At 47.7% G+C, this 27,418-nt stretch overlaps 1 protein-coding gene across 1 annotated transcript in view; it reads left to right on the plus strand.

Moving 5' to 3' along the window:
* SLC33A1 (solute carrier family 33 member 1) overlaps positions 1 to 27,418 on the plus strand; it is a 179,141-nt gene that overhangs the window by 50,416 nt on the left and 101,307 nt on the right. The window contains exon 3 of the mRNA XM_078667726.1: positions 16,230 to 16,420. Within this exon, the coding sequence (XP_078523852.1) occupies positions 16,230 to 16,420 (191 nt within the window). The remainder of the gene's footprint in view (positions 1 to 16,229; positions 16,421 to 27,418) is intronic.

Here is a 27,418-nt window from a genome sequence, read left to right on the forward strand (position 1 = left end):
GAGATTCGTCAGCGGTATATTGTGCTCTGGCTGTATAGACCTGTTCAAGGTGGTCGGCGAAAGCTTCAGCCACCTCCTGCGGATCCGTGACACGAGAATTATTAGAGCGGATAAGCAGGGGAACCCACCTCGATCCCTGTTCGCGACGCTCCAACCATGGCAGCATTTTGCCCGCATGATCTCCTAACTCGTATACGGCGGGTGTGGAGGAGCTGGGCCCGCGACACCTCCGAAGCCAAAGTCTTATATTCCAACTGTTTCGTTTGGAGCAGATGGACTCTATCACCGGAGGGATTGGCATTGTGATCAGACTCAAGGTGGAGCAGATCAGCTTCGGCCTGGAGCACTTCCTCATTGTGTTTGCGCACATATCCCACTTTGAGGGCCAGCGCCCAACCTTTGATAACAGCCTTGTAGGCCTCCCATATCGTAACCGCTGACTGCACAGAGCCAACATTCTCAGAGAAAAAGAAATCTGTCTGTTCAATCAAATCCTCCTTGATATCTGGGATCTTTAAGATCCAGGGCCTAATAATAATCGGCCCACAAGTACATTGTTGATGGTAGGTGAGCTCAACACTTAGAGGGGAATGGTCGGAAATACCTCGAGGGAGTCCCCACATATTTTGGAGGTAGCCCACATCAGCCAAGGGACAGAAGATGTAATCAATACGGGACATGCTATTGTGAGCATTAGAGTAATGTGTGTAGTGGGGGTGTCAGGATGTTGCGAGCGCCAGATGTCTACGAGTCCCAGATGTCTACGAGTCCCATTGCTTGTGTAAAGTCCGCCAGGTCAGACCCTGATCTGTGGGAGCGTCACTGGGGGTGTCTATCCAATTGGTCGTTCATTGGCAAGTTGAAGTCCCCACCTATCACCAGTGTACCCTGGGGTAGGTCTAGCATTATCTTACCCAGGGCTAGTAGCGCCTCACCATCCAGTGCCGGCGGAAGGTAGGCAGAAATCGCATTCAAGTGCCGACCCTCCCAGGTCCCAGGTCGCCTCCAGAACTGCGAAACTCCCCTGTGGGTCTGCTCATGATTTCGTAGGTGTCAATGCCAGGGTCTTTTTAACGAGGATACCCGTCCCCCGAGAACCGGAGGTGAACCCAGCATGAATTAGCAGTTTGTACCCTCCACGTTGAAGTGCGTGGCAGCAGTTGCCTACTAAGTGTGTCTCTTGCAGGAGGACTAGATCGGGAGCATGGCGTCTGATAAATTGGAGGACCACCCCGCTTTTTATTTTGTTACCCAACCCGTTAACATTCCATATCATGAATGTAAGCTTTCTATCAAGGAGATCTGTCATGGTGATTAGTGAGGTAAAAGCAGGATGGGTGGGCGGGGCCGACGTCCCACCCACCCCTGGAGAATGTCCGGATTAAAACGTAGTAAGATCCCATGGAGACCCTTTATTCCGAACCTCGTGGCCAACATGTTGCAACACTGTAATATGCTCTGTATACAAAAACAAAAAAGACAATCGAACCAAACCACATCCCACCCACCCCCACCCTGCTTCCCTGCACGCGGATTCAGAACTATCCACTCCCCAACTAGGCAGAGTGCCTGTCGCCCTCCCAACCATACACGGGGTGCCTGACAGACCGTCGTGCCATTCGCCATTACTTAGCAGAACAATATAAATCAATAATGTTCAAGAAAAACATACCAGTCCAGGTGTTACGATACCCTCAGGAAGAATGGACAAATGGAGACCATATACCACCGACAGGTCCAAAGGGAACTAGAGCGGAGAACCCATGCCACGGTGGCGGTCCCCGCTATTTAAATACAGGTAAAGAAGTGGGCAAACAACTTATGTGAAGGAACCGTGTCCAAATACCTCCAAGCCATGAGGAAATGTGTCACTTTGGTTATGAGCGCTAGTCTCCACGGTCCGCCCCGATGTTCCAGTCCGCTCGCTCCGACAAGCTATCCCCGCGTGTCTCTGCTCCAGGCGATGCACGGTCGTTTAAGGTCTGTCCCCTCGTGCGCCATCCCTTCAGCCACTCCCATGCCTCCTCCAGGGAAAGAAAGAACCAAGTCTTGCTATCCGACTCCACACGCAGCTTCGCTGGGAACAGCATCGAATATTAAAGGCCCTTGTCCCGCATCGCCTTTTTCACCTCCAGAAAGCTACGTTGACGAGCCTGCACCTTCATGGTAAAGTCTGGGGAAAATTGTTATTTTGGCATTTTCTTTTTTTTTTTTATAAATCTTTTTATTATTATAACACAAGAGGAGAAATATATATATATCAGATGTCATAAACGAATACAACACAGCTGTGGACGGGCAAGTGAAGTGAAGAAATACCGTACAGTCAGAATCAGCAAAGAAATCAATACCAGCGTAAAGCAGAAGCAAAACAATTAGATAGCAATGACCGCAGGCACCCCCCCACAGCGCCCGCCCACCAGGAGTACAGGATATACGAGGCAGACATATGACACCCAGATACGTTTACGCAAAAATCAGGAGAATATGCCACATCTCTTGTGAAGAAAGGAAAGGGGAAATAGAATGGTCATAGAAAATAACAAAGGAAAAATAAAACACCCCCCACCCTACACCCCTGCAGATGGCTACGACCTAACCCCACTAGCAGCGTGCCTGTCGCCCCCTAAACTACGCCCCAAGGAAGGGAAAAAGTTGGAGGAGGAGAATGTTGCAAAACGATACGAGCTCCCGGACTCCCATCCCCCCGCCAAAAGCAGACACCCCCCACCGTAGTGTTAAGCAAAGTTTAGCAAATCAAAAGACAGTCCGTAGGGGAGCCGCAAATAGAAAAAGGACCACCCCGCCCGACCCCCGGCACCGCAGAGGCAGCAAATCCCTTCCCGAGCATATCAGACTAATAATCAGACAATCAGATTCACATCTGGCCTTCGCTCCCACAGATACCACCCAGCAAAGACAAAAGAAACAGTGCATCAAAGTCCAATCAAGTTCAGCCCAAACCCTCGCGATCCATCACGATGACCCCGTCCAGTACAAATAGGTCGCTGCGTTTCTCCACACAGGCTCTGTCCAGCCGATCAGCCATCACAACACGATTAATAGAAAATAGTAGAGTGTCAAGATCAATTTGATAGGAGGGAAAACAGGATAGACGGCCACAGAGTCCAAAAGTCAAAGCAAATCCACTGCCCTCCAGCGAAAAATCAGCAAAGCGGTTTTGATCACTCACAAAAAGAGGCAAAGGTGTAGTCCGACAGACGTTGGAGAAGTCACAATGGCTTACGAAGATAGTCACATCCATCTCGGGCGGGGTCGACATAGGGCTAAATAAACGTCCAGTTCTGTCGGGCTCGATAGCCGCCATCTTAGGGTCGCAGTAGATTTCCGTGTCTGTATCCTGCACAGGGTCCTCGGTAACATTCAAGGCGTTCTCCGCGGAAGAAGTATCTCGGCTCTCCAGGAACAAAGGGCCGGAATCCGGTCCCAAAGCCTATACGATCAACAATTATGATCATCTCCTGGAAGGTGGCGGTGAATCGTGTGTGGAGCTCCAAAATGGCGGCCATTACAGTGCGTAGCGACGGTGTAGTTTCAGCCCGCTCCATCGCCCCTCAATGAGCGACCGGGCGGGTGTCCGAACCTCGGAGGTCGACTTCTCCGGGGCACAGGGCAGAAGCAATGTAGAAACCACCGTTAACACGTCCAAAGCACGATAGCAGTACCGTCACCGCCCACGAGGAACCGAGCCCAGAAAACCCCGGGAGCTCAACGGGGCCTCCAGGCAGCGGAACCCCGAACAAATAGTCGGTACAATAGGCCACTGTAGTTGCTGGGTAGAGCTGTCACCAAATCACCATCCATAACGGGAGAGGAAAAACGCCACTTCGGGAGACCGGAACCGCCCACGGTCCGCGGCCGATGTTGTTCAACTCCAACCCGGCCGGGTTAAAACTCGAGGCCCCGGCTTCAAATCTGGGGTAGGCCAAGACTGGCACACGACCTATCTTTGTCGTCCGAGCAGCTACAAATTCCGGGATTGCACCTTTCGAGTCAGGCGCAGTTCACCTGCGCGGGAGTCCGGCGGGAAATCAGGATAGGAGTCAGGATTCATGAGCTTCTGGTGGAGGTCGGCGGAGCCGGGAGCTTATTCGGCCATCTTGGTTACGAGCGTAGCTCCTCCCCCTATTTTGGCATTTTCAAGTTTCAGAGGTGCATTTGTCCTGGATGTCTGAAGTATGATGTCTCTATCCCGAAAGTTGAACACCCGGGCTAGAATCGGGCGCGGGGGGGGGGCCCAGGTTTCGGTCTACCCCCAGGGACTCTAAGGGCCCGTTCCATGGAGAAGAAACTGGAAAGAAGTTTGGGCTTGAGGTGTTGCAATATGAGATTTTCCACAAAGAGGTCTGTCTGCAGGTTCCTGCATACGCTCTGAAACCCCCAGGATACAGACGTTCTTGCGCCTCGTCCTCCCTTCGTAATCATCCAGCAGTTCATCTATCTGCAGCTGCTGTTTCTGAAGGTGGGCCACTTGCTGTTGGAGGGTTGAGGTGTCGTCTATGAGAGCTGCAGTCTTAACCTCTACATCCTTGACCTTAGAGTCCATCTTCCGGAGGTCTGCGCGCAGGAGGGTGACCTCGATATTAACAGAGTCTATACGCGTCTCAAGGGAAGTGCGCACACCTGCTATAGCTTCCATGACGTCCTCCAGAGTCAGAGTTTTCGTAGCAGGCGACGCAGGCGTTGTCTTCGGGTCTCCCTCAGACGCCGGCTCCTTGGCGTCCCCCTGGCATTCCAGGAGAATTTAGTGATTGATTTTTGTTGCGTCGACCTGTTTCCTCTGTTGGACGCCATTGGGGCAATCGGCGAGCCGCCGCTTCGCAAAAGGGATAGATCTACCAGCTCCCCGGCGTGTGGGCGAGCAGGCCGCGGGAGGTGGCCAGTCTCCAAGGTGATCCCAGTGGGCCCGAAGGGAGAGGGCCTCGCGTAGTTCTGGCAATTATAGATCAGCAGAGAGATATTCCCACTATAGCAGCAAGAGTTCAGTAAGTTGCCTCTTCGCCCGCACCCCTACCGCAGACTCACAGCACCACGGGGGCCGGACCGGATCGGAGGGCACCGCAGTTGGTCTTCACAGGTAGCAAGAGGGCTGCACCGTTCGAAATGGAGGCCCGCAGGAGCAGAGAACCAGTGCGTGTCCAGCAGCACCGCAGAGCGGGGCCCCCACAGGAGAGCATAGGGTGCGTGCCCGCAGTGATCCCAAAGCCGGAGGGCCAGCCGTCACATAGGCTGCAAAGGGAGCAGCAGCCTCGAATATATGGCCAGCCTCACAGCCACATCTGCAGGGTTCGAAGCGCCCTCCCAGCCCTGAAACCAACAGGGTGGGGGAGCGCGGGTCATTGTGGGCGTAAGTTATAGTTGGCTCAGCTAACTATAACTGCTGAATTTCTATGGTTTTGTGTGTATCAAATCTGAACCGAACTACAACATACCTGTAACCTTTGGATATTTAGTGTGTATATGTGTGTGTGATCTATACAAAAAAAAACAAAGGTTATAGGGACATTATAGTTAGGTTCAGATTTTACACGCCCAAAACCATAGAAATTCAGCAGTTATAGTTATACTTATCTCAAGAAACTATATCTTGTGCCCTAAGATGCCCAGTTAATTTCTACTTTTTTTAATGTTATTTCCTAACTATAACCTCCCTGTAACCTTGGTTTAGTTTTTTACTTAATTTCTAAGGTTTTTCTGCATTAATTTCCTAACTGTAATTTATGACCTTTGATAATCAATGTTGGAGTGGCTGTATGGGTTGGTGAGTGAATGGCTGTATAAGTCTGTGAGTGTTTGTGGGAGTGGCTGTATGGGTCGGTTAGTTGGGATAGAGCAGTATTTTTATATCACTGCTTCATTTCCTGTATTCCTTATTAGACCAGGCAACTCCGTTTTTAGAATATTTTTGTACATCTGTGTATACCTCCATTTATGTGGACAATTAGTGGTTAGAGTTCAAAGTAACCTGCAGCTACCTTTTTATGCATCTACATTCTTCGCAGCGTGGTCTTCCAAGTAGTACACAATAACCATTGCATATCTGTGTACCAATATGGAACCTTCATAAGGAGTGTGGACTTTAAGTAGCTCTGAGCTACCAAAGTTATTCTCTAGGTTCGTCAACTGAGTGAAAATCACATTGGGTGCTAATTGTAAATAACGCTTCTTGATTGACCTTAACCCCTTCCATGCTGATGACGAGCTCAGCTCGTCATCAGCGTTACCTACCGTGTGCTGATGACGAGCTGAGCTCGTCATGTAACGCGGTAATTTGAAAAATGCCGCACACCGCGGGAAAAACGGCCGCACGCATGCGGTTAAACAGGGTGGAGTACGAGTAATCCTCCTGCCAGACATCTTCACTCCCTTCTCCAGTTACCCCGGCAGGAGGAGACTGATGTCTCAAACTACCCACATCTAACCAAGGATCTACTGGGTAGATGAAAAAATGTGCTTGGCTTCTTTTATTCATGACTATCGTAAACAAAAGGCCAGGTTGATTGAATTATGAAACCGAGAAGCAAGTACATTTCTTAGCCAGGGTCACTACTTGTTTGAATCCGCAGGCCTTGAACCTTTGAAATCCAAACTTGTTCTGGCTTTTTCTTGGTGTGTCTATTTTCCAAGTGCAAGCAAGGATCTAAATCTGGCCATGGATGAAAGCCTGGAAATACACCTACGAAAGTTGCCATTTCTGTGTAAATGAATCCTTGCATTTGCCAAGGCAATACCTGTCTTGATAATAAAGCATTATGACAGCCTCTACCTAATCTGGCTCCCTGTCAAATCTTCTTAGTGGCCCCATGCCAAGTACAATACATACAGTCAGACGTGGCGATTTTAGGCAATAGCACTCCTTGCTTGGGATTGTATATTGGAACCCACACTTAAAATAGAAAAGGCAAAACTACAGTGTCCCAGAAGTCTGTGTTCTACTGGCTATCAAACCCAGACTTGGCAGATAAAACATGGGATAACTTGGCAGAAGTGTAGTCATACAATATGGAATAACTTGGCAGAACTATTGTCACATGCCAGGATCATCTCAGAAAGACTTGCAGACTTGGAACAAAGTCATTCTATTGACAGCCGTACCCGAGAAATGTAGGCAAATCAGAGGAATACTTAGGCACATGCCAGATTACCTGTATATCCAACTCCACACCAGCACTGAATTGCATGATTAAAAGTATGCAATGAGTTCAACAAATTAAAGAACTGCTTGTAATTAGAAGTATTTTACTCCTAGTTTAAGACAACCTGGTTAAGCGTATCTGACAAGCTGTAGTGATTTGCCATCCAGCCCTTATGTGTAATTTTAATTGATTCACCTGCCAGAATGGCATTCCATATGGCAACCATTTTAGATGAGGGAAAACTACCTTATCTGCCTCTTCCTGCCAACCTTGCTGCGCCACGGTAGAAATCATAGTCCTGCAGCATTAGACCGGCCATACTGTTTATTAAAACTTTTTGTTTCAGTAAATGTTTTGTGTTTTACCAAAGCATATTTTAACAACTGCATGGAATTTGTGTTGCTATCTCCATCAATACCTGCTGAGCATGGCCTGCAACCGCGAACTCAGCAACACAGTCCCTAATAACCATTCCAAAAGAACTTGGTTTGCAGATGTAGTTAATGAACCAAGACCAGATTCACCAAACAGTTCACGAACCATACACATTAAATAAGTCTGTCATGTCTTTTGCTGTCTCTAGCCAAGCAACTAAAAGGGTGGTGCTGAAGCACCCTGGCAAAAACCCTAAGATTGGTACTGCTGCTCTTAGGGTTGGAATGCTTCCTCAATGTCTCTCAAATCTATGTCCTGTCCTACTAAATTCAGGCAAAAGCTACAACCATACCTTGCTTTTCAAATAACTTGGTTCTCCCGCTACCATCGTCTCGTTATGAAAAGCCCGTCCCCTCCCTCCCCCTTAGCACTAAGAACCTTTCTGTGTATTTGCCACTCTCCAAACTTTGATTAACATAGCAATCCATCCTCATAGCCTTGGCCCTTTTACAATAAGAAATTCCTAAACTGCCCCTGCTTACTTAGCAATACCACTATTCTCCATTCTAATCTTATATATGAATTCACACCGCATCTTCCTCTTTGCATGGGTCTCTCCAGAACCCAGCATGCTGGCAGGTACAGTGCCTGGTGTTGTGCCTAGACACTGTGCATCTTACCCTGTACCCTTGCTCCTTCGGACACCTTCACCTGACCCGTGAGACAGTGCAGCTCACAAGGGAGCCAAGATCCTGGTGCAAAAGGTGTGGTTGTCCCAGAGTCACTCCTGGCTTGATGCCTCCCTTGTTGCGTGAGAGGTGGTTGAGGAGACCAACATGGCACCTGAGGCAGCAGTGGGAAACCAGGGACCGCTCTCCTGGATTACATCGAAGATACACGCTGGTCCTGCACCTTAATATTAGAAAGCTTCTGCTGATGTAGCACTGAAGGCAGGTGGTTTAGTCTGTGTAGACACTTGCCATCGGGTGGTGAAGAAGAGAGCCCAGTCTGCAGGAAGATTGGGACTGGCAAACGCATAACTTCACATGAATAAAACTCTCTTTATGTTTTCGCCGAGTCCGAGTCCCCAGATGGTAGACACAACTTCCTGGTTGAACTGTTGGCAGCCAGTCAGATCTCAGGATGAGATCTGTGCTTAGGCTCCGCCCAGATATCTATAAATCTTTTTTCTTTATTAACTCAAAACCTACTGTACAGATTAACACCAGATCACAACAATCGCACTTTCTGTACCAAGATCTAGCTTTCTGCCAAATTTGGTGTAATTCTGTTCAGCAGTTCAGGCTGCAGTTGTGTCTGAAATACCTATGGGAAATTGCATAGGGAAAATGTGTCTTGGGACCCCCACTTTTAATCTGCCCCCCCCCCCACCCGCTTGTCGAATCACCGCAAAACTTTCCAGACAGCAGCTGAAGTGAGTGGCAAACTAGCTGAGAAAATTCAGCGAAGATTTGTCAAAAGGCACTAACGTTATTAGCAAAACAAAAAAAAACACTTTGTCTATGGAAACTAGGTCCTAACTAAAACTACTTACTGGCGACCAACAGTAGGTAATATATCTAAATATATTTTCCACAGACTATTATGAGACTGGTCATTACTTGGCTGAACCAAGTCCTTGTTTCAAAGTGGTTCATCAGCTCTTCTCTTACTCAGTTTCTCAAGTTTATGCAGGAAGATATAAAAAGGGAGATGTAATTGAATGGCAAGCATAGAAAAATAATTCATGTTGTAAAATGTTTGCTATTTTCCAGCAAACTGTTGCTCAATTCCAATAGTAAACTCTGACCTTAGTTACTAAGTGAGTTTGCCCTACACCCAATGTATTCTTTGGATTGAAAATGAAATCCAGTTAAGGTTGGGTACAGACTTTGGTGTACATGGAGGCACTAAAATGGAGTTTATGTATGCTTATGAGAATGAAACCCAGGTTACAGTGGGCTTGCAGAGTGCTCTATTGTACTAGGAATACAGTCATTTCAAAGAGAGAGGAAGTTTGTAGTGGCATAAAATTTGATGGATTCATTCTTTCAGTAGAATTGATTTCTCCAAGGAGAATTTAATGAGCATTGACTCACCTCTGCGTTCTGCACCTCAAATTTGATTTCCTCTATAGAGGAACAAAACATTTGCTTGTTGTGAAGCATGTCTTACCCAAACATTGTGCGTTCGTCCATCTACTCTATCCATTCCTCCGACCCACCAACCATGTGTGATTTTATGTGCAACGTTTAGTCTGTGGTTGGCTCGGAGTATAAGGTTTCCTTCTTATTTGTTGCCTGTGATGTTGATCTCTGGGCATTGATACCTCCATATCTTTTGTACATACATGTCCATATCTATGGGTGACTCTGTTAATCATTTGGAATTGATACGTCTAAGGTTTGTTCTGTCAGGCAACGCTTCCATTGATTCCTCTGTTTGCCTACCAGGGTATGTATACTGTATTTGTTGGTTTTAAATGTGGTTAAGTTGTTGGTGCCTCCATGGGATGTCTGAATATTTGGTTGCCAGTATTTGCATTGATCCGTACACATGCATGAATGAATTTTTGTTCGTATCCAAAATACATGATTCCTCTGAGTGGAAGCTAAAGATTGAATCGACGTTCGTACACTACTCGTTTCTGTATCTCAAATGAAATCTAATCTTTGTCGACTCTAAAGATTAAGCTTGAATCTGTCCAGCCATTTGCATTTCTCCCTCTGTAGGTTTTTGTCTCACCATCCTTTTGTGCCTATGTGTGTATTTTCCATTCCGTAACTGGATGATTTATTGTGTAACTCTGTGCTTTCACTTTCAATGTCTGTGTGTTTCGGACCTGGCCCTTTTTGGCAGGTTCACCCTGAAACTTTTTGCTTTTTGCTTTTTCCTAGCCTGTTTCTGGAACCTGGTGTTGGTCATTTTAGGCCTTTGCGCACTTTTTCATTGTGGTACAGTGTAAAGTGCGTGAGCTCTCTGTGTATGTGTGGTGAGTGACCTGCCCTCCCATAGGAATGAATGGGGAATATGTATGCCCATGGTAGTTCCTGATGTGTGGGGAGTGCAGGGTCGAGTTTGATATGTGCGAACTCCCTGAGCCCTGCCCAGCCCCTGGATACCTGATGAACTTTACTTTGCTGGGAGCTGCTGTACTCCACCTAATGTCTTGGACTATTGAGGTCCTGGATCCCTGAAGGACTTTGCTGGACTGTGGACTTCCCTAAGCGCCTGGAAGCGCTTTGTTTGCTGTTCTAGTGCTAGGAGCGCTGTGGATGGTTCTTTAGCGCTTGGGAGCGCTTTATGTGCGAGTGCCGGTGCCCACCCGGCGCCTTTATTTAATTATTTTTAGTGATGGGTGCCAGCCCATTTATTTACGTGTCTAACGGGTGCTCACCCCGTTTCTACGTTTAATTTTGCAACCGAGGGTGCCCACCCCTCGCTGTGCCCCTTTTTAATCACCACCGCGGCCCTCGCGCCGCAGAAACCGGAAGTCAGGCAGCTTTCGGCGGAGACGGTGCCCGGGCCTGCAATCCGGCAGGAAGTCCCGCCCGCCGCCGGCTGGGGAGAAAAGCAGCTGGCCGTGGAACGGCCGCCCGGGCCCCGTGAGCTGTGAGGGAGCCCCGGGAGAAGATGTGCAGCCTGTCGTCTTGCGGAGGAGGGCGGGAGGCACAATGCCGGTGCCTACCCCTCCGCGCTGCTTTCCGGAAGCGCCCGCCGGAAGAGAAGGGGCGAGAGAGAAGATGTCAGCATCTACCAGGCAGGGCTCCCGTATCCTGGTGAGTGCCCTGCGAAAGTGAAGTGCTGCCGGTCCTGCAGCACAGGAGGAAGAGACCGGCCCCAGGGACGGCAGCGCGACACTGCTGCCCCGCCGAGCGGAGACTGCTCCCTGCACCTGGAGAGCCCGGTAAGTGTGGGGCTCTCCGTGGTAATGGTGCCGGGGGGGGAGATGGAGTCAGAGCGGCCCCGTGTGCTCAGTGGGCCGCTCCAACATGGCGAGAGTTGTTCTCGGGGCTAGTAGGCCCGTGATGGTCCCGCATTTTGTTTATAGGGGGCACGTCAAGTTGTTTAAGGAGCCTGTGGGCTCCCCCAATGCCCCATTAGTTTCCCGAGCCCATGTGTGGCTCAGTGGGGCACAATAATGATTTAAGAGCCTAGGTGGCTCCCGCCAAAATGCACCATGGTTGTTTTAGCGCCAGTGCACTCCACACGCTATGGGGGCATGGTTATTGGTTCTGAGCCTCGTGGCTCCAACGTTGGGGGCCATATTTGATTACTCAAGGAGCCAGGGTGCCCCGGGGGCACAGGTGAATCCAGAGCCAGAGGGCTCCAGCCTTTGGGCGCAGATTTTTCAGAGCCTGTGTGGCTCCAGCCTGCAGTTTTGTGTCAGAGCCTGTTTGGCTCCAGTTTGGCGCAGCTTTTGTTCTAGGGTCAGTGAGGACCCTGTCGCAGTTTTTGATTCCCAGCTGCCCAGCAATTAGTGGGCAGCTGCACCGTTTAGGTCTTGTGATTGTTCCCAGGTGCCCAGCAAGTAGTGGGCACTTGCAACGTTTAGGTTTTGCGCCGGTGGCGCACCCCTGACTGGCGCTGCTTGGCAGCGCGCCCTGACATTCTGGATACAGGGCTCTCCAGTCCCTTTATTAGATGGGGGCTGGTATGTGACTTTATTTAGGCGCAATGTCATTATCTATGTGATGGTAATTGCCTAATGTGGGTTTTGCGCAATGTGATGTGGTGCTAGGAAATGTAATGCATTTAATATGATTACGCACCTTGATCTTACACCTCTGAATGTTTTTATGCATCATGTGTTTTTGCGCTATGAAGTTATGGTCTGGCACCTCTGAATGTTTTTATGCATCATGTGTCTTCCTTGATTTTGCACCTCTGAATGTGTTTTTGATGCATCATGTGCCTTGTTATTACACCGCTGAATGTATGTTTTATGCATCATGTGTTTTTCCTTCCCTGCACCTCTGAATGTGATTTGATGCATCATGTGTAATGTGTTCTTGCTGATACCCCTAAATGTATTTTATTCTTAGGTGTTTGTTCTTTCCAGTACAGGTGGTCCTAGTGAGGTCCTGGTTCCCTGCGTGACATTCTCCTAAGGTGGTTAGGGTTGCGTAGGTGGTACTTACCTGTTTTTTTTTTTTTTTTTTTTTGTAAAAATAGTTTTTATTGGTAATCAAGTGTAGGAAGTACATTACAGGAAAATAGCAATCAAGGCATCAGCCGATAATGTAGTATATCAGTACAGTTCCAACAAGACACCTTTTATATAGAACATCCCCCAACAGACCCATCCCACCCTGTACTCCACCCTCCTTGCCAGTGTGTCACAATCCTCCCTCCCAATCGTTAACATGTTATCGCTTGCCTGCCCTGGGCAGGACCTCGGTAAAGGTGAGTAATGTCCTTCAACGGGATGTCAGGACCTCCAAATCCGCCATCAATAGGTGTAAGTAGTGTGTGCGCCTTGGTGAGTGTGAGGTGTCCCCGTACTCAGTACCCTCATCCTGGTGCCTCTCCCTCATCTTCGCTCTGGCCACCCTCTGGTTGCTGGAGCGCCACAACTAGGGCCTCCCACGCCCTAGCCACCGCCAGTGCTTTGTCATTATCTAGGCTCCTAGCCTGCCGCAGCCGCAAGGTACTCTCTGCTTTCACCCAGCGCTCTAGAGTGATCTTCCAACGCAAGTAGCTGGGACCTTGGGTAGATTTCCAGTGCATGGAGATTTCACGTTTGGCTAATACCAAACCCAAGTCGCAAAATTTACTGGTAACCCGATTGCGGAGGGTGTGAGGGAACCACAATAAGAGGCAGGTGCCCATGTCAGTATCGATCTGCCGGTCCGTGACAGCATTCAGGCAGGACATTACCGCCTCCCAATAACCGGCCAGCTTGTTGCAGGTCCAAAACATGTGGGCGAAGTCCGCGTCCGCTGTCCCACATCTAGGGCAGAGTGAGGACGCACCCTCGCAGTATTGCGAGATTTTCGTCGGTGTTAGGTATGCGCGGTGCAGGGTAAAAAACTGGACCAATTGGAACCTGGCGTTCCTAGTGCCCTTCCATGCTCGGCGCAGCAGCTGTGGCCATGTCGTTTCAGGAATAGACCGCCCAATGTCCTCCTCCCATTTAGCTCGCAGCTCATCCAGGGGTCGCAGGGTGGCAGGTGGTACTTACCTGTTACCAGTAGTTACTGGTTGTGATTTATAACTGTTATTTTGTGCTATACTTATTCTAAGTTCTAGAAGTGCTATTTCTACTAAGTGCTGAATATGACAGTGGCCCATGTGGCCCTGTCTTGTACATAATCCCTTGTGAATATTGCCCGTGCCAGTTGGCACAATGTACATGTGTGATTTCTATCTGATGTGTTTTGACAATACAGAAGTTATTTTTACATACCCTTGTGTGGAGTTCCTTTTGAGGTGTGCCTAGGATGTTGTTGCTGTTGTGTGCTGGCGCAAATGCTTTACACATTGCCTCAGAGTTTAGCCTTACTGCTCGTGCCAAGCTACCAAGGGGGTGAGCAGGGGTTATCTTGGCGTGTGACTCCCTTGCCCTGACTAGAATGGTGGTTTCTGCCTGGCCTTGGCGTCAGCCTTAGCCTACCAGAAATAGCCAGTTCTAACAGTGTGTGTTATATGTGCTCTGCTGGCCTGTATGACATGGATCTTACATGTCACTTAGTCAATGTGTCTGTAGGTCTGTGTGCATGGTTTTCTCAATCTTTGGCCATTTGCATTGGTACCTGTATGACTTGGTTTCTGCATACAAGTGTATGTGGGTGTTGTGTGTGTTGGGTACTGCATGTACCTGTGATTTATATGCACACGTGTGACTGTCCTTATGGCCATTATGTTTATGATGTAAGGGGAAATGTAGTTTAAGTTGGTTTGTTTTTATTTTATTGGCTTTTCCAATGTATTATGTTTTCATATAACTTTTCTTTTCACTGTCAGTTTATTACTTTAACAAGGTGGTATAGTATATGTTAATATGTTGTAGTTTATGAATATCAAAGTGTATTTAGTTCTTCATTGCAATTTGTGAATTGTATGGGTCTGTGTGCTACACAATGCCAAAACCAATGCTATTGGCTTTATTTCCGGTTTGTAATTCCCACTTTAAGTGAACAAGGTTATTGTTCTAAAATGAGGAATCGCAGCAATGACGCCAACCATGCCAGTGACTGATCACAAATGACGGTTGACAGCAGATTGAATCCTGCCACTGTTGCCTCAGACACCACAAGGTAATAGCAGAGTTCTAAACATGTGTACATTAATAAATACACAATACAACTCACTACCCCATTTTGTATTTGTATTTACTGGAAGGGCCTGATTAAGAGTCTGGCTGTCTGAGGATCGCCAGATTCGGGAGGATTCGATGGTGGCGGTCCGACTGCCCTATTAGGACTTTGGCAGTCGGACCGCCATTGCATCACTGCAACCACAAGGTAACCGCATTCCCTGGCAGTCCCACGTGGTCTGAGGGCCGCAATATGCTTGGTGGTACCCTGAGGCACCGCCAAGCATATTGCGACTTTCCTCACGGCCAGCAGTGTCATGGCAGTTCTTCCGCCATGTAACTGCTGGTGGTGAGGGGGAAAAAAGGGGGTCCTACAGGGCCACCTCTTGCCCCTGTGCACAGGGGTGCATGCTGGGGGATACTTATTGTGTCCCCCTGTAGTTTTGTTCCCCGAGTTCCTGCATGGGAAGAAATGCACGACATGGTGAATTCCTTCCTGTGCAGCAAGGTGCACTGGCGGACCCACTGCCGTGCTGTTTAAGGCTCACTTTGAGCAGTTAAACAGCACCTCAGCAGGACCCCCAAGCTGCCCACCTGCCAGATCTCACAATTACTTGTAATCTGGTGGGCGGACCGCGCCGCCGAAAGCCGTAATCAGCCCTAAGAATGGTTTTCATGGAAGACGCTTGAGCCAAATTCTAATCTGGGGAGTGTAAAGTAATAAGGTCAGCCAACTTGTAATTTCATTTAATTGGTTTTAAAAAATACTGTTTTAATTATTTGTATAGTGCAGAATTTGCACAGTTACTTACCTCAGTTCTAACCTCTGCCCATTTCCTCAAGACCTCACTCCCCTGCTAAGTCCCCTTTGTGGAACCATAGTCCAGCACCCCACAAGGGCCCATGGTCTCCTGACCCTGCTTCTTCCACCAGACCTCCCTACTCACCCATTGTCACCGTAACACGTGTGAAACCTCTCCATCTTCCCAACCCTTTCAACCAGTGTGGTGGTGATCACAGGTTGGATTTCCTGCTGCTCCTTGTTGCTCCCTTTCTAGTCTGGGCATCCTGCAGCAGTACATTGTAATTGTTAGTATGCCCTAGAATGGCTAAACATGTTTTGTTGTGTGTGTGAAGCTTTTGCTGAGGACGTTTCACAAATTCACCTGACTTTGTCCTCCTCTAGTTTTAACTAAAACAAAAAAAGGTCAGTTTTTCGCTGTCTGCCTTTCATTTTCCCTCCCATGCCATATTTCTGCTCCCATTTGTCTTCTCACTCTTTATCTGTGTGCATTTAAGTGGCGAAATTCACATAAGAAAATTCCTGACTCGAAATTGATGGCTAAAGTCTAACCTATTCTGAATCCAAGAGTTTAAGACACACTTGAGCATTTATATTAATTTTAAGAGTGGTTTTGAAAAGTCTGCTTTTCTTTCAGATTTCATGTTTTTCTGGGGAGCTGTATTTTTAATAACTACCACCCTGGTTGCCTTTTTGAAAAAGGAAAACAGTAAAGGAAGGCCACCCAAAGAAGAAACTCAAAGCATTAAGGAAACCTACACGCTGCTTTTATCCATCATCAAGATGCCTACCGTACTTACTTTCTGCCTCATGATCTTAACAGCAAAAGTGAGTAGGCACACGTGGGTTATTTGCATATTGAACTGTGTGGTATTTTTCACTCTATTGAACCAATGATTATTTGTGTGCTTGATACACTATATTGTTTTTGAAATTGTAAAAGCAACACATGCTAAATCAACAGAACTGGTAATTCATTTCATTGCTAATACGGGATTGACATGCTTGTTTGTTACGTATGATTTGGCCTCTTATGAAAACAGGCTGTTGTAGTTGGTGGACGAACACATTTTTAGTGGAATACAATATATTCATCCCAACAACTTGCCATTCACATTAGAACCCACAGACCTCACCTGGAGGGTCACACATGGATCATCACTCAGCCCCATACTTTTCAACATGTACTTGACTCATCTGGTTAACATCAGAGCCCACGGAATCAACGTCCACTTCTACGCTAACGACACCCAGGTTATTTTTTTCCTCTCTGTCAACACCGTCACCACCAAGACAAACCTCAAACAATGCATTACCAGTGTGGCCAATTGGCTGAAAGACCACTGCCTCAAGCTCAACACCCACAAACTGAAGTGCCAATCTTCGGAAATAAGTGCTCACCTTGGGACTCCACCTGGTGGCCCTCCAAACTTCGACCCACACCCACCCCACCCGACCATGCTTGGAACCTAGACCTCTTCCTGGACACCTACCTCACCATGGAGTCCCAAGTCAACTCCGTCAACTCCGTCACCTCCTCGTGCTTCCACATCCTCTGCATGTAATGTAACCTCTTCAAGAGGCTCCCACTGGACACCAGATGCACCCTCACGCAGGCCCTAATTACCAGCAGATTGGACTACATCATTGCACTCTAAACCAGCATCCCAACTCAGCTTCTTCAGTCTTTAAACCATCTACAGCCAGTCTCGTCATCGACCTCCTGCACTGAACCCACACCATATCATCTCCTGCTCCCAGTCTAGTCACACGCGCATTCAAGTCACTACACACAACACTTGACCCGCATACCTCAATCACTGGCTTCACTTCCACCAACACATCAGACAACTTCAGTCGACATCATTCTCGCTCGCACACACCCCGCATCCACAGAAGCAGAACGGGAGGCTGATCATTCTCCTACCAAGCTGCCAAGTCCTGTAACGACCTCCCCCAACATATCAGGGCTCCTCCTCTTCACTTTTTAAATTCCGCATGAAGCTAAATACCTGAGTTTTCAATTAGTCTTCTTGCGGTACCATCAAGATTGCCTGTACTGAGGCACAGCCTCACTGCATGCCTACATTCACCTTCTCAGTGCCTGGATACACTCACAGGTGATCAGCACCTTTCATTAAACACGTCTTCACTGAATGTAAATTATTTAGGTACACACAGATCGGCAGTCCAGTGATGCTTCAAATTGTTACCCAAAGCATCGGGGGATGGCAGCAAAGCAAAGAGCAGGATTATCAGGTGACTTCATGGTAGGGAGATGGACAGGTTACTGGAGCCTGTATTGTCAGCTGAGAAGCCAGTCAAAACTCTTTTGGAACAGATGCATGTTCAATGACACCCTGAATTGTAGGAAATAGTTTTCACAATGGAATCCAGTTGAATGGGAATGAGCCCTGAGCATAAAGTGTTTGTGGTCGTGGGGGGTTGGCGGACCGGAATAACAGGCGTGGAGGCCGTATGTAGTGGGCTATCTCTTAGCCGATCTTTAATGTTTTGTACACAGTTCAAGGGGAAGGAAAAGGGATAACAGAGTCCTGAAGTGAGGCTTGGTTCTGCGTCGAGGTGATGGCTCTTCGCGGAGGGAAGGTACTTGACTGGAAGGCGGGTTGAGGGTTCCTGAGAGGGGTGGTTCGGTTGAGCAGCTGGACGGTGGTTCCTCAGAGGTATGGGAAGGAGAGAAAAAGAGGGCCGTTAGTTCTTTTACTCAGAACTGTGTAAAGCCATCTACCTTCACCGGGGTTGTGTGGGAAGTCCAGCGAACGTGAGGTAGGGTGGGGAGGAGGAAGAGCTGGAAAGAGGAAGTAGGGGTAGGCAGAAGGGTGACTGAGTGACGGGTCGGTGAGGGGGTAGTATTTACAATCGTGCCAGTGAAAACAAACGGCTATCTATATACAAGATCCTACAGTGCTGGGTGCAAGGTGGGGAGGGCCTACTGTACACTACGTTATTTACACTCAAGGGAAGTCTGTACTCACTTGGCCCGCCGCAACTCTTCCCGCGAGTTGCGGCCGCTCTCCAGCTTTCTCCACCAGTCCTCCGTCCAGACTTCGTCTTCTTCTTCCTCCGCTTCACCGCTCGGCTCCCGGGGTTCTCCGCACGCTGTCTCCTGCCACGAGTCTTCCTGCTTGAACGCCCTGTTGTCTTCGGCTCCGGCTTTTCTGTGCTCCGCCTCTGGACTGTGGGAGGGACTTCCGGGGTCACGGGAGAGTCCTTCTGGGATCCCGCTCGTCGTGATTGGTTCCTGTAAGGAAGGAGAGAGGGGTGGAGTCCGGGTTGCTATGGACGCCCGAGGATCGGATGGCGGGCGCCGGGATCGCGAGGGAAGGCGCGGCTTCGCCAAGGTAGGGGTCGTGGCCCCTTCACAGTGTTCTATTCACATAACAGACTCCTTGTACATGCATCGACTTATAAGTGAAAATACAGTTCTGCATATACAGAGTCTGTTATTGGTGACCATCCTTGGGTGCATAGTGAGCTAAACTGGCTTTAACAAGTTTTTTTAAAGTTTGTTCCGTACCGTGAAAGGCCATTAATGTATTTCCTTCAACACTATACCATGTTTCTGCAGGTGCAAAGAAAGCATAATTAGTATTGACATATTTTGGACTCTTTTGTCCAACGATTAGATGGGCTACCTAGTTCTGCATTCCTTGGTGTCTGACCCTATTTTTGAAAGGAAAGCCTTCTGATATACTTTTGGATTTCTTGAGATCGCCACAGCTAGAGATTCTTTGGTACAGAAGCACCAAATGCAAGTTTGTGTGAAGGATTCATAGAGTGTAAGTGTAGAGGCACCTAGTCTGTGTCTGGAACGGATCTGCAAGCGGTAATCAGACTAGAGGCCGCCATGATTACTTGGGGCCCGAAGATGCTGCAGAGGAATTTAGATGGGTACCAATGATCTGACCCATGGCCAGTCTCCGCTCCTGGAGTTATTGTGGCGTCGTGGATAGCCCAGGAAAATCGGGGCACATTAGGAGCATGGTCAAAACCTGTATCGAAGTTGAGCCACATACTTTGATTCCTGTTCATTAGGATTACACAATTTCTCTCCGGTCCACTAGGAAGGACCTGGTTTACCTGTATATAACCCATGATGATTGGTACTCCAAATCAGCCCTGAAGTTTTGTTTTTTTCATATTTGCCCCATATTGCATGGTACATACATTGTAATTGAGTCCGACCTTCTACAGGGGTTCTCTTGCCAATGAAATGTATAAAGGAACCTACCATTTTATAACTTATGGGATTTCTAGGCAGCTATGAAGGGGGACTAAAAAAGTATCTAAATACTTGGTGGTCTTCCAGCTTAGAGTGGAGGAATATTACTCCACAAAATATAATATTTACCTACAAAAATAACTACATACAAATCACTCTGCAAAGCAGGAAAGTATTTTTTCAGCAGGAGATGCATTTCTATTTGATGGTTTGCCTCACTAAACAAATACTGGTACAACATCCCGTCCTGAGAAATTACACCACATTTACGTTTGATAGACATTTCTATATTTTCCTAGTTAAGAGTCCACTGGATCCGCTGTACTATTAATATGATGCTACGTGTGCCAGCTTGCCAAGGGTGCGTTTCAGTTATGCTGGAGAACATCTCAATGTTAGAGTAGGGGAGGAGTGATCCTACTTTATAAGGTCTGTGGTGGTCACTGAAAAAAGACTGCATACTTTGGGGAGGAGGCTCCTCGGGGTAGGTGGTGCCTTTAGATATTTACTGAGGTACAGACACTGTTACGATGTTGGTGTCTGCTTTGTCCCAGTATGAAAGCCACACATTGCCATACCAGTTTCACAAGTTCCTTAGTTTGTAAAGCACCTGTCATTCCAAAAACCACATTGCCTGCATTTGTAAATCTCTGTTTTAATGCTAGATTCCACATTGCACAAGCACGTAAAGCATCATTGTCACATCACAACTTCCTAATCCGGTTTTCATGGCTCAGCCATAACAAACTAATTTCTATCTCCATGTATGATGATCTGTGGATTACCATTGCATTTACCTAAGTAAAAGCAACTCTACTGCAGATTGGTTACATGTCTTTTCATAATCTTGTTTGAGCTGAAACTAGGCTTCATTATAGCAGAGCCCGTACTCCCAGTGGAGAAGTTTACTGACCACTCCTGCACTAGTAGAATACACTATAGTTGGCCATTTCCTAGGAACTGTTCCTCCTGGCCTCACCCTTGAGGTGCAGAGCTGAATTTGGTGCATATACTCACCCCACAATATCTTTTATTTATTTTTTTAAACCATTTATTTTTATTGGCAGGAATAAAGTTGCAGAAAACATCAATATAATACCAATGCTTATGATACATGCACCAAAACCAAACAGTACCAATATATGGGAGGGTGGAGAAGAAGAGCGTGAAGGCGTAACGAAGAAATAGGGAGGGGGGTGAGGAGGCGACGACAGGCAGAGCTCTAGTACAGTGAAGCGGGGGTGAGGGGGGGAATGGATACAACAGCTGACCTGTGGGCGGCTACGAGGAGGAATCTGCGTGAAAAGGTGTCGGAGAGGTGGGGAAGTGGGGATGGGGTCCTCCTGCAGAAAGGGGGACCATGTGAGAAGAAAGATCAGCTTTAACCATCAAGTCGTAAATAACGTTCTCATAGGACGCAGTCTTGTACATTGCCACGAGCCATTCCTCATGCATCTGCGGGAAGCACCAGTGTCGTAGGATACAAATTCTGGCAGTCTCTAGTAAGCGGAGGGCATGGCAGGTCAGCTGGGGGAGGTCTGGCAGATCATGGGGGAGAATCAAGGGACCTGGTAGCGGCGAGGATACATCATAGATTTCCGAAGTATAGACCCCACCCGCCGTCCTGAATGTTTGGATAGTGGGACAATCTAACCGAATATGTACAACATCGCAGGACGCTTTGTTGCACCATTATCATGCAGAGTGAGGAAGCAATCCCTCAGCCTGAAGCTGTGGTGGGATCCAGTGCCCGCCCTGAAGAATCTTGAAAAGACTGAGCTTCATCCGGGCCTTCTGGACTTCCGGCCCAGGCATTCTAAGAGTTCCGCCTAATCCTCCTACTCATATTCCACCTGTAGGCGAGCCTGCCAGGTCACCCTGGGGATGATCAATTGGGGCCGGAAGTAGAGGTGGCGGATATGGAGGTTGTAAAATGTGGACATCACACCCTTAAACTGGCCCCAGGTGTTAAGGTGAGAGAACGCCGGGGGGATGGACCAGACTTGGGGACCCAGTTTGCTCAGCAGGCAGTGATGCAGTTGTGTGTGGCACCATCACGGAGTGTGAGACAGGACAAATTTGCCCCTCAGTGCTTCAATAGACTTAAGGCTGCCATTAGAGGCCAGGTGCATGAGGATCCCGGTTCCGTGCCAAGGGCCCAATCCAGCATGGCTCTCCCTATGCTGATGCTAGTGTTATTCCAGAAGGGAGTCTTGTCATGGAGGTGTGCATCCACCGAAAGGAGCTTATGGGCCTGTTCTAAGCCGCGTACATGGCAGTCAGCATGGGGTTCCGAGTCCCAGTGGCGGCTCGCTCATAGTACCACATTCTTCAAGGCATCCTGCAGCCCCCTAGTGTAGGCCATGTAGAGGTGGAGCAAACCAAATAAGGATAGGTTTGCGACAATGGGAACTCACAATTAAACAGTTTTGCCTCTTGTAGAGTCCTGGGTCCATGTCTCTAGAAAACTGTCTATTCTTTAGCTGTTAATGAAGATTCCTGTACAGTGGATCCTTTTTATGATGGTCTGTGAAAGGATTAATGACTACCCAGAACTCATTCATACAGCTGACTCAGAGTGTAGATCTCGACCATCTTTGTATGGAGCTACTGGTCTTCCTTTAGGGTAACATAATGTGTATTTGATCATAACTTTGACCACCAAGGTGGCGTGGCTAGGATGCAGATCATGGCGGACGCATGAGCAGTCGGCTCAGGCCCATCATTAATCCTGTTGTATCAACCAGCTGGAAAGGTAACAGTGACCCAAGATGACCAATTTACCGCTGTGGGCCCGATGCAGTGGTGTTGAGGCCCCCCCCCCTACTGTTGTTACACCACAAACTAGTAGACAGAATGAAGGATGTGGGATAGGCAATAGAAGTGCTGCAGCCAGAACAGACCGTTACATCCCGTAAAATTAATGAACTGACTGCTAGGGTGTCAAAGCTCGAATGGAGGGCCGGAACCGTTGCAAATAATAACGGGGGGCGGCGCGGAGTGCACAGACATGGTGACTTATCTTGAGGGTTGGCTTTGAACCACGGTGGTGCCGGGAATGCTTACACAGTTCTTTGCCATTGGGAGGGTCCATTGAGTTCCATTGTGCCCACTAGTGCCGAGGCGACCCTCTCCCTGAGATGGCGAGGGTCCTGCACTACATTGAGTGGTATATCCTAATCCCAAACACTTGAACCAACAGCCCATATGTGATCGACAATAGTAAGGTATCTATATTCCCAGACTTCACAGCGAAGGTGCAAGCCCAGAGGGCTTCATTCTTGAAGGTGAAAAAGGCCCTGCGAGAGGAAGGCATCTAGTACTCCTTAATGTTCCCAGCCAAGTGTCGAATAATCCAGGAGGTTAAGACTCACTTCTGTGACACCCTGCAGGCTGTATGGTCCTGGTTGGCGACGTACAAGACGGGCGCACTGGGAGACCCTGAGGCGCGCGAGCAGACTGGCTCGGAGAAGGTTACTGAGAACCATCAGGAAAACTACGCTAAATAAACACACCCCATCACAGACGGCACAGGAAAGGATGTCGGCATTACAGGCAGTGGCAAAGGTAATGTCGTACCAGACAGTAGAAAGATAGAAAGAGGTACAGATGGGTCGTCTGACCACAGAACGGACCACTCAACTGGGGAATTAGTCCAGAGTGATACTGTACTTCCTGTGGTAACCACAGGTTCAATGGACAAACTGATTTGACTCCTGTACTGGTGACTGGGATCCGCCCTGCGGTAAGATGGGGAACAGTAGACTGTGTCTTGCCTCTGCAGAGGGTGCATGAGATATCCGAGTGGGGCGGCTCACAGCTGGGGTGGTGAACACTGGCCTCATGATACAGAGGTGAGACATTATTTTGGTCTGGGGCGATGGGCCGAACACTAGTCAAAAAATCTCTTTAAGTGATGGGCTGAAGGAGGAGACTCTGGTCTACTGCCCTATAGCCAGATTGTCCCCACTAGGGAACTAGGGGAGACCATCTACTCTTAATGTTTTCTTTTACAGGTTCGGGCATTCAGCAGTTGCGAGGCTGCACTGGGGATCAGGAGTTACTCTTTTGGGGTGTTTGGTGATCGTCCTGCGCCTACTATAGCTTTTATTGAGAATGAAGGGGGGGGGAGGGGCTTGAGGTGGGGAGGGGCTTGAGGTGGGGGAGGGGCTTGGGAGCCAAGGAGATTGTTACTTATACACATGTCGCGCGAGACATCTTTACCATGAGGGGAAATTACTATCCTAGAATGTAAGGGGAATGGGGACAGCGGCTAAGTGCCATAAAACTCATAGCGACATTACCCCCAGGGAGGTGCATATTTCAATGTTACAAGGGACTCCCATCCCACCGGAGGATGGAGCCTGGTTGCGAAGTCAGCGGCATGGCCAGTGGTATGCCACCTTCTACTCCGCATTCTTGAGGGGCGCACTGTTGTGTTAGCACGCCTTTGAGGTAGAGCACTCAATTATTGAACCTAAAGGCAGATATGTAATAGTGAAGGGTAGATTGTTGGTAGGGTGCTCATGCTAGGGAGCGTTCTGCCCTGTACCAGACCAGCTTCAGTATGTCAGGGCTCTGTCCCCGCCCCTCTCCTCTATGGGTACAAACAATCTCCTTTTGGAGGCCGACTTCAACTGTGTCGCCTATACATAGTTAGATAGGATTTCCCAGACTAAAGGCAAGGAGGGTGGGCTCGAGATTTGCAGACCTGGCCCTGGTCCTAGTGAGAAGACAGATAGCACTGATATGGATACCGGTGATGTGTCCTACGTTGGCAGCTTGGGAAAGATATAGATATGTAGGCCAATGTGGAGGAGAGGGCATTACAAAGGAAGGATGCCCGAGGGGTCGATGCTGCCCAATGGCGGAACTGTGGACAGAGGTGCTGAGATCATGGAAAACTAGAAGTGATGTACATTTGGGTGAACGTGTGGACACAGAAAGCATAGAGGGTTCCCCCTGAAACCCTGCAAGAAATATAGAAGACATAATTTTTGGTGAGACTGACCAGGCGGCAGGGACCCTATCCCCCTGTAACTTGCAAAGATGCTTCCTATAGTGAGATAGTGACATGTAAATCCCCCCTTGCTTCCCCCCCCCCCACCACCACCACCAAGGAGATTGACTCCTATAATGTTATGGGAAAATGGACAAACCGGACAACGCACGGTTGAACAGTTACCCTGAGTTTGGGACTTACAGTTTTTCATATGGCTTGTTCAGTATGTCTAAATAATGGGAGACTACTTGTGACTCCCCAGGGGTCACATAGATGAGGGGGAGCAGGAAGTGATGCAGAATAATTGGCATTTTTTCAATGTATTGTAAACCTATACACTTAGACATATGCTATGTATGACTCCAATTCACCTGTTTGCAAATGATGCCACCAAGTAAGTCTTTTGGTATTTTCGAGAGCTAATGGATGTTTGTTATCCAACTTGTTTTATTGACCTAGAAAGCATGAAACACTTAGTGGACCCACTCGGATTTAAACCTGTAAGCATGGGGTCAAATAAGATAGCCGGAGTTTATTAGTTAGTAGAGTGAGCCACAAAACCCTCATCTGTCTGACAGGATAAGTGTCTATGGCTCCATATGATTGCTGAGTTTTAGCTCTTTGCTCCTCTCTAACGATGGAAAATCATGCCCTGGCACCTGCAAGAAAATTTTAATACATTTTGAATACAAAAACAAATCTACTAGCCTCTGCCTAATAACTTCAATCTTGGACATCATCACATATCTCCCTAAACATCCAGCAAAGCCAGGCTTGCAAGTGAATACTGTGCAGAATGTATGCCTGGGCAATCATTTCCCACTCAATAAGAAAGCTATTAAATATCACCTGGCTGGAGGGCTTGGCCTGGTGAACAGCAAGATGGCCATCTGCTGCATGGTATGTGGACCCAACTGATACCTTTTATTAGAAAAAAAGATGTTGCTGCAGTCAGATCTGTTGTATGTCGGTGCTTGTTCCACCAGACTGGACAAGTGGTCTTTCAGTTAACGTGTTCAGTGGAAGGTGTGATTCAGGGTCATCTCTGTTGATTCCCCTCAGCACAATCCACCACTCCCTGTTCATGGACACAGGAGCAGTGGTGCTGCACAGGATCTTGATTTGTTTGTGGCAGTCAATTGTGAGTGGCAAATCTCAGTCCAATTGAAAGTGAACAGCAAGGCACCAGAGGAGACTTTAGCATGGACACCACTCTGCCAGAGCAATATATGACAAGGTAACTGGAGGGGCCTAAAATGAACCTGTGAATGTTCCACCTGCTTCTAGGTGCCTCGACTAGTGGCCAAACTGCTCATTGGCTGTGATGCACAGGTACAAGTCAGTTGATGGTACTTTGGTGAAAGTCTCGGTGCAAAAGTGATTTGAGATGGGACTTGCTTTTTGAGGTTAACGTAGGGGCTTGGTTACCAGTGCCAACAGGTCAACCATAGCTGATGATTGTGCTGAGGATTTACCAGTCTCTAGATCTGCTTGGTGGACCTGTGCGGGTTGGTGTGGTGGGATCACGAGTATACTGAGGTTAGAGAGTTCTCTTCCATGCTTCTTAGCCTTATTTTGCAAAGGAGAAAATAAATAATACTGCTGAAGAATTCCCTCTCAAAAGAAATATGGATACGGTTTCTTTTCCTTTCTATTTCCCCATTCTTTCTTGACAATGGAGGTTAAGCATACTTACCATTGATGTCGGACATGATATTGTTTTCTATCCATTGGTAACTGTAGATCTGCAGTCTATCGGCTAGCCTTTTGTAACATTCCAGAGACTAGACTTGGACTATACTGCTTCTTAAATCCTGATTGTCAGACCAGCAGCCTCCTTCATGTCCAGTTTCCTAAAAGCCGATGCTGTAAGTAGCATGCTCTGTCATGTAACTGTAAGTTTATTGTGCAGTTCATTAAAAACATTACATTATCAATAATGCTAAAACAGGAAAAACAACAAGAAAATTCTTATAGTACTATTTGGAACTGCTATAGCTACTAAAATCTTTCTACTTTATGTAGCAAAGCAATCAATTCACATCATTGGATTCCCATGCATAGGAGGATTGTTAAAATGTATTAGAATTTTCTAAAAAGGCTGTGGATCCTAAGTCAATGTACCCAATGTATTCTGCGCTAATTTTACAAATGTCAAACCATAGGCCAGTTGCAGATCTGCAGTGTTAAAATATTCTTTTTCTTCTGCTGCGCTTGTTCTAAACACCAGTTATCGAAAAGCTGGGAATAATAAACCTCTCCTTTCACCAGGGAGACTGACTGCAACAAAGAACATGGGCCAAGCTTTCCTTGCCCTGATGTCAGATGCTACAAACATCCGATGATCTTTGACTTTTCCAGTGTGATGCATCTTCTCAATGTCAAATTGACCGAAAGGGACTCTGGTGTAGGCTTTAAGCTTCATGGATATACTACCTACCAGATAAGGCTGCAGTATGTCTCTGGTGTAGGGTGTTAATAGCAGGATTGGCATGTTTTAGATCGGATGCAAAAGAAAGGGCATACATGTGTTTCTTTAAAGTTCCTTTGAAAAGCCACCACAGGAGTTGGATTTCCTAAG

This window comes from Lissotriton helveticus, chromosome 11, assembly GCF_964261635.1.
Source record: "Lissotriton helveticus chromosome 11, aLisHel1.1, whole genome shotgun sequence".
NCBI lineage: Eukaryota > Metazoa > Chordata > Amphibia > Caudata > Salamandridae > Lissotriton > Lissotriton helveticus.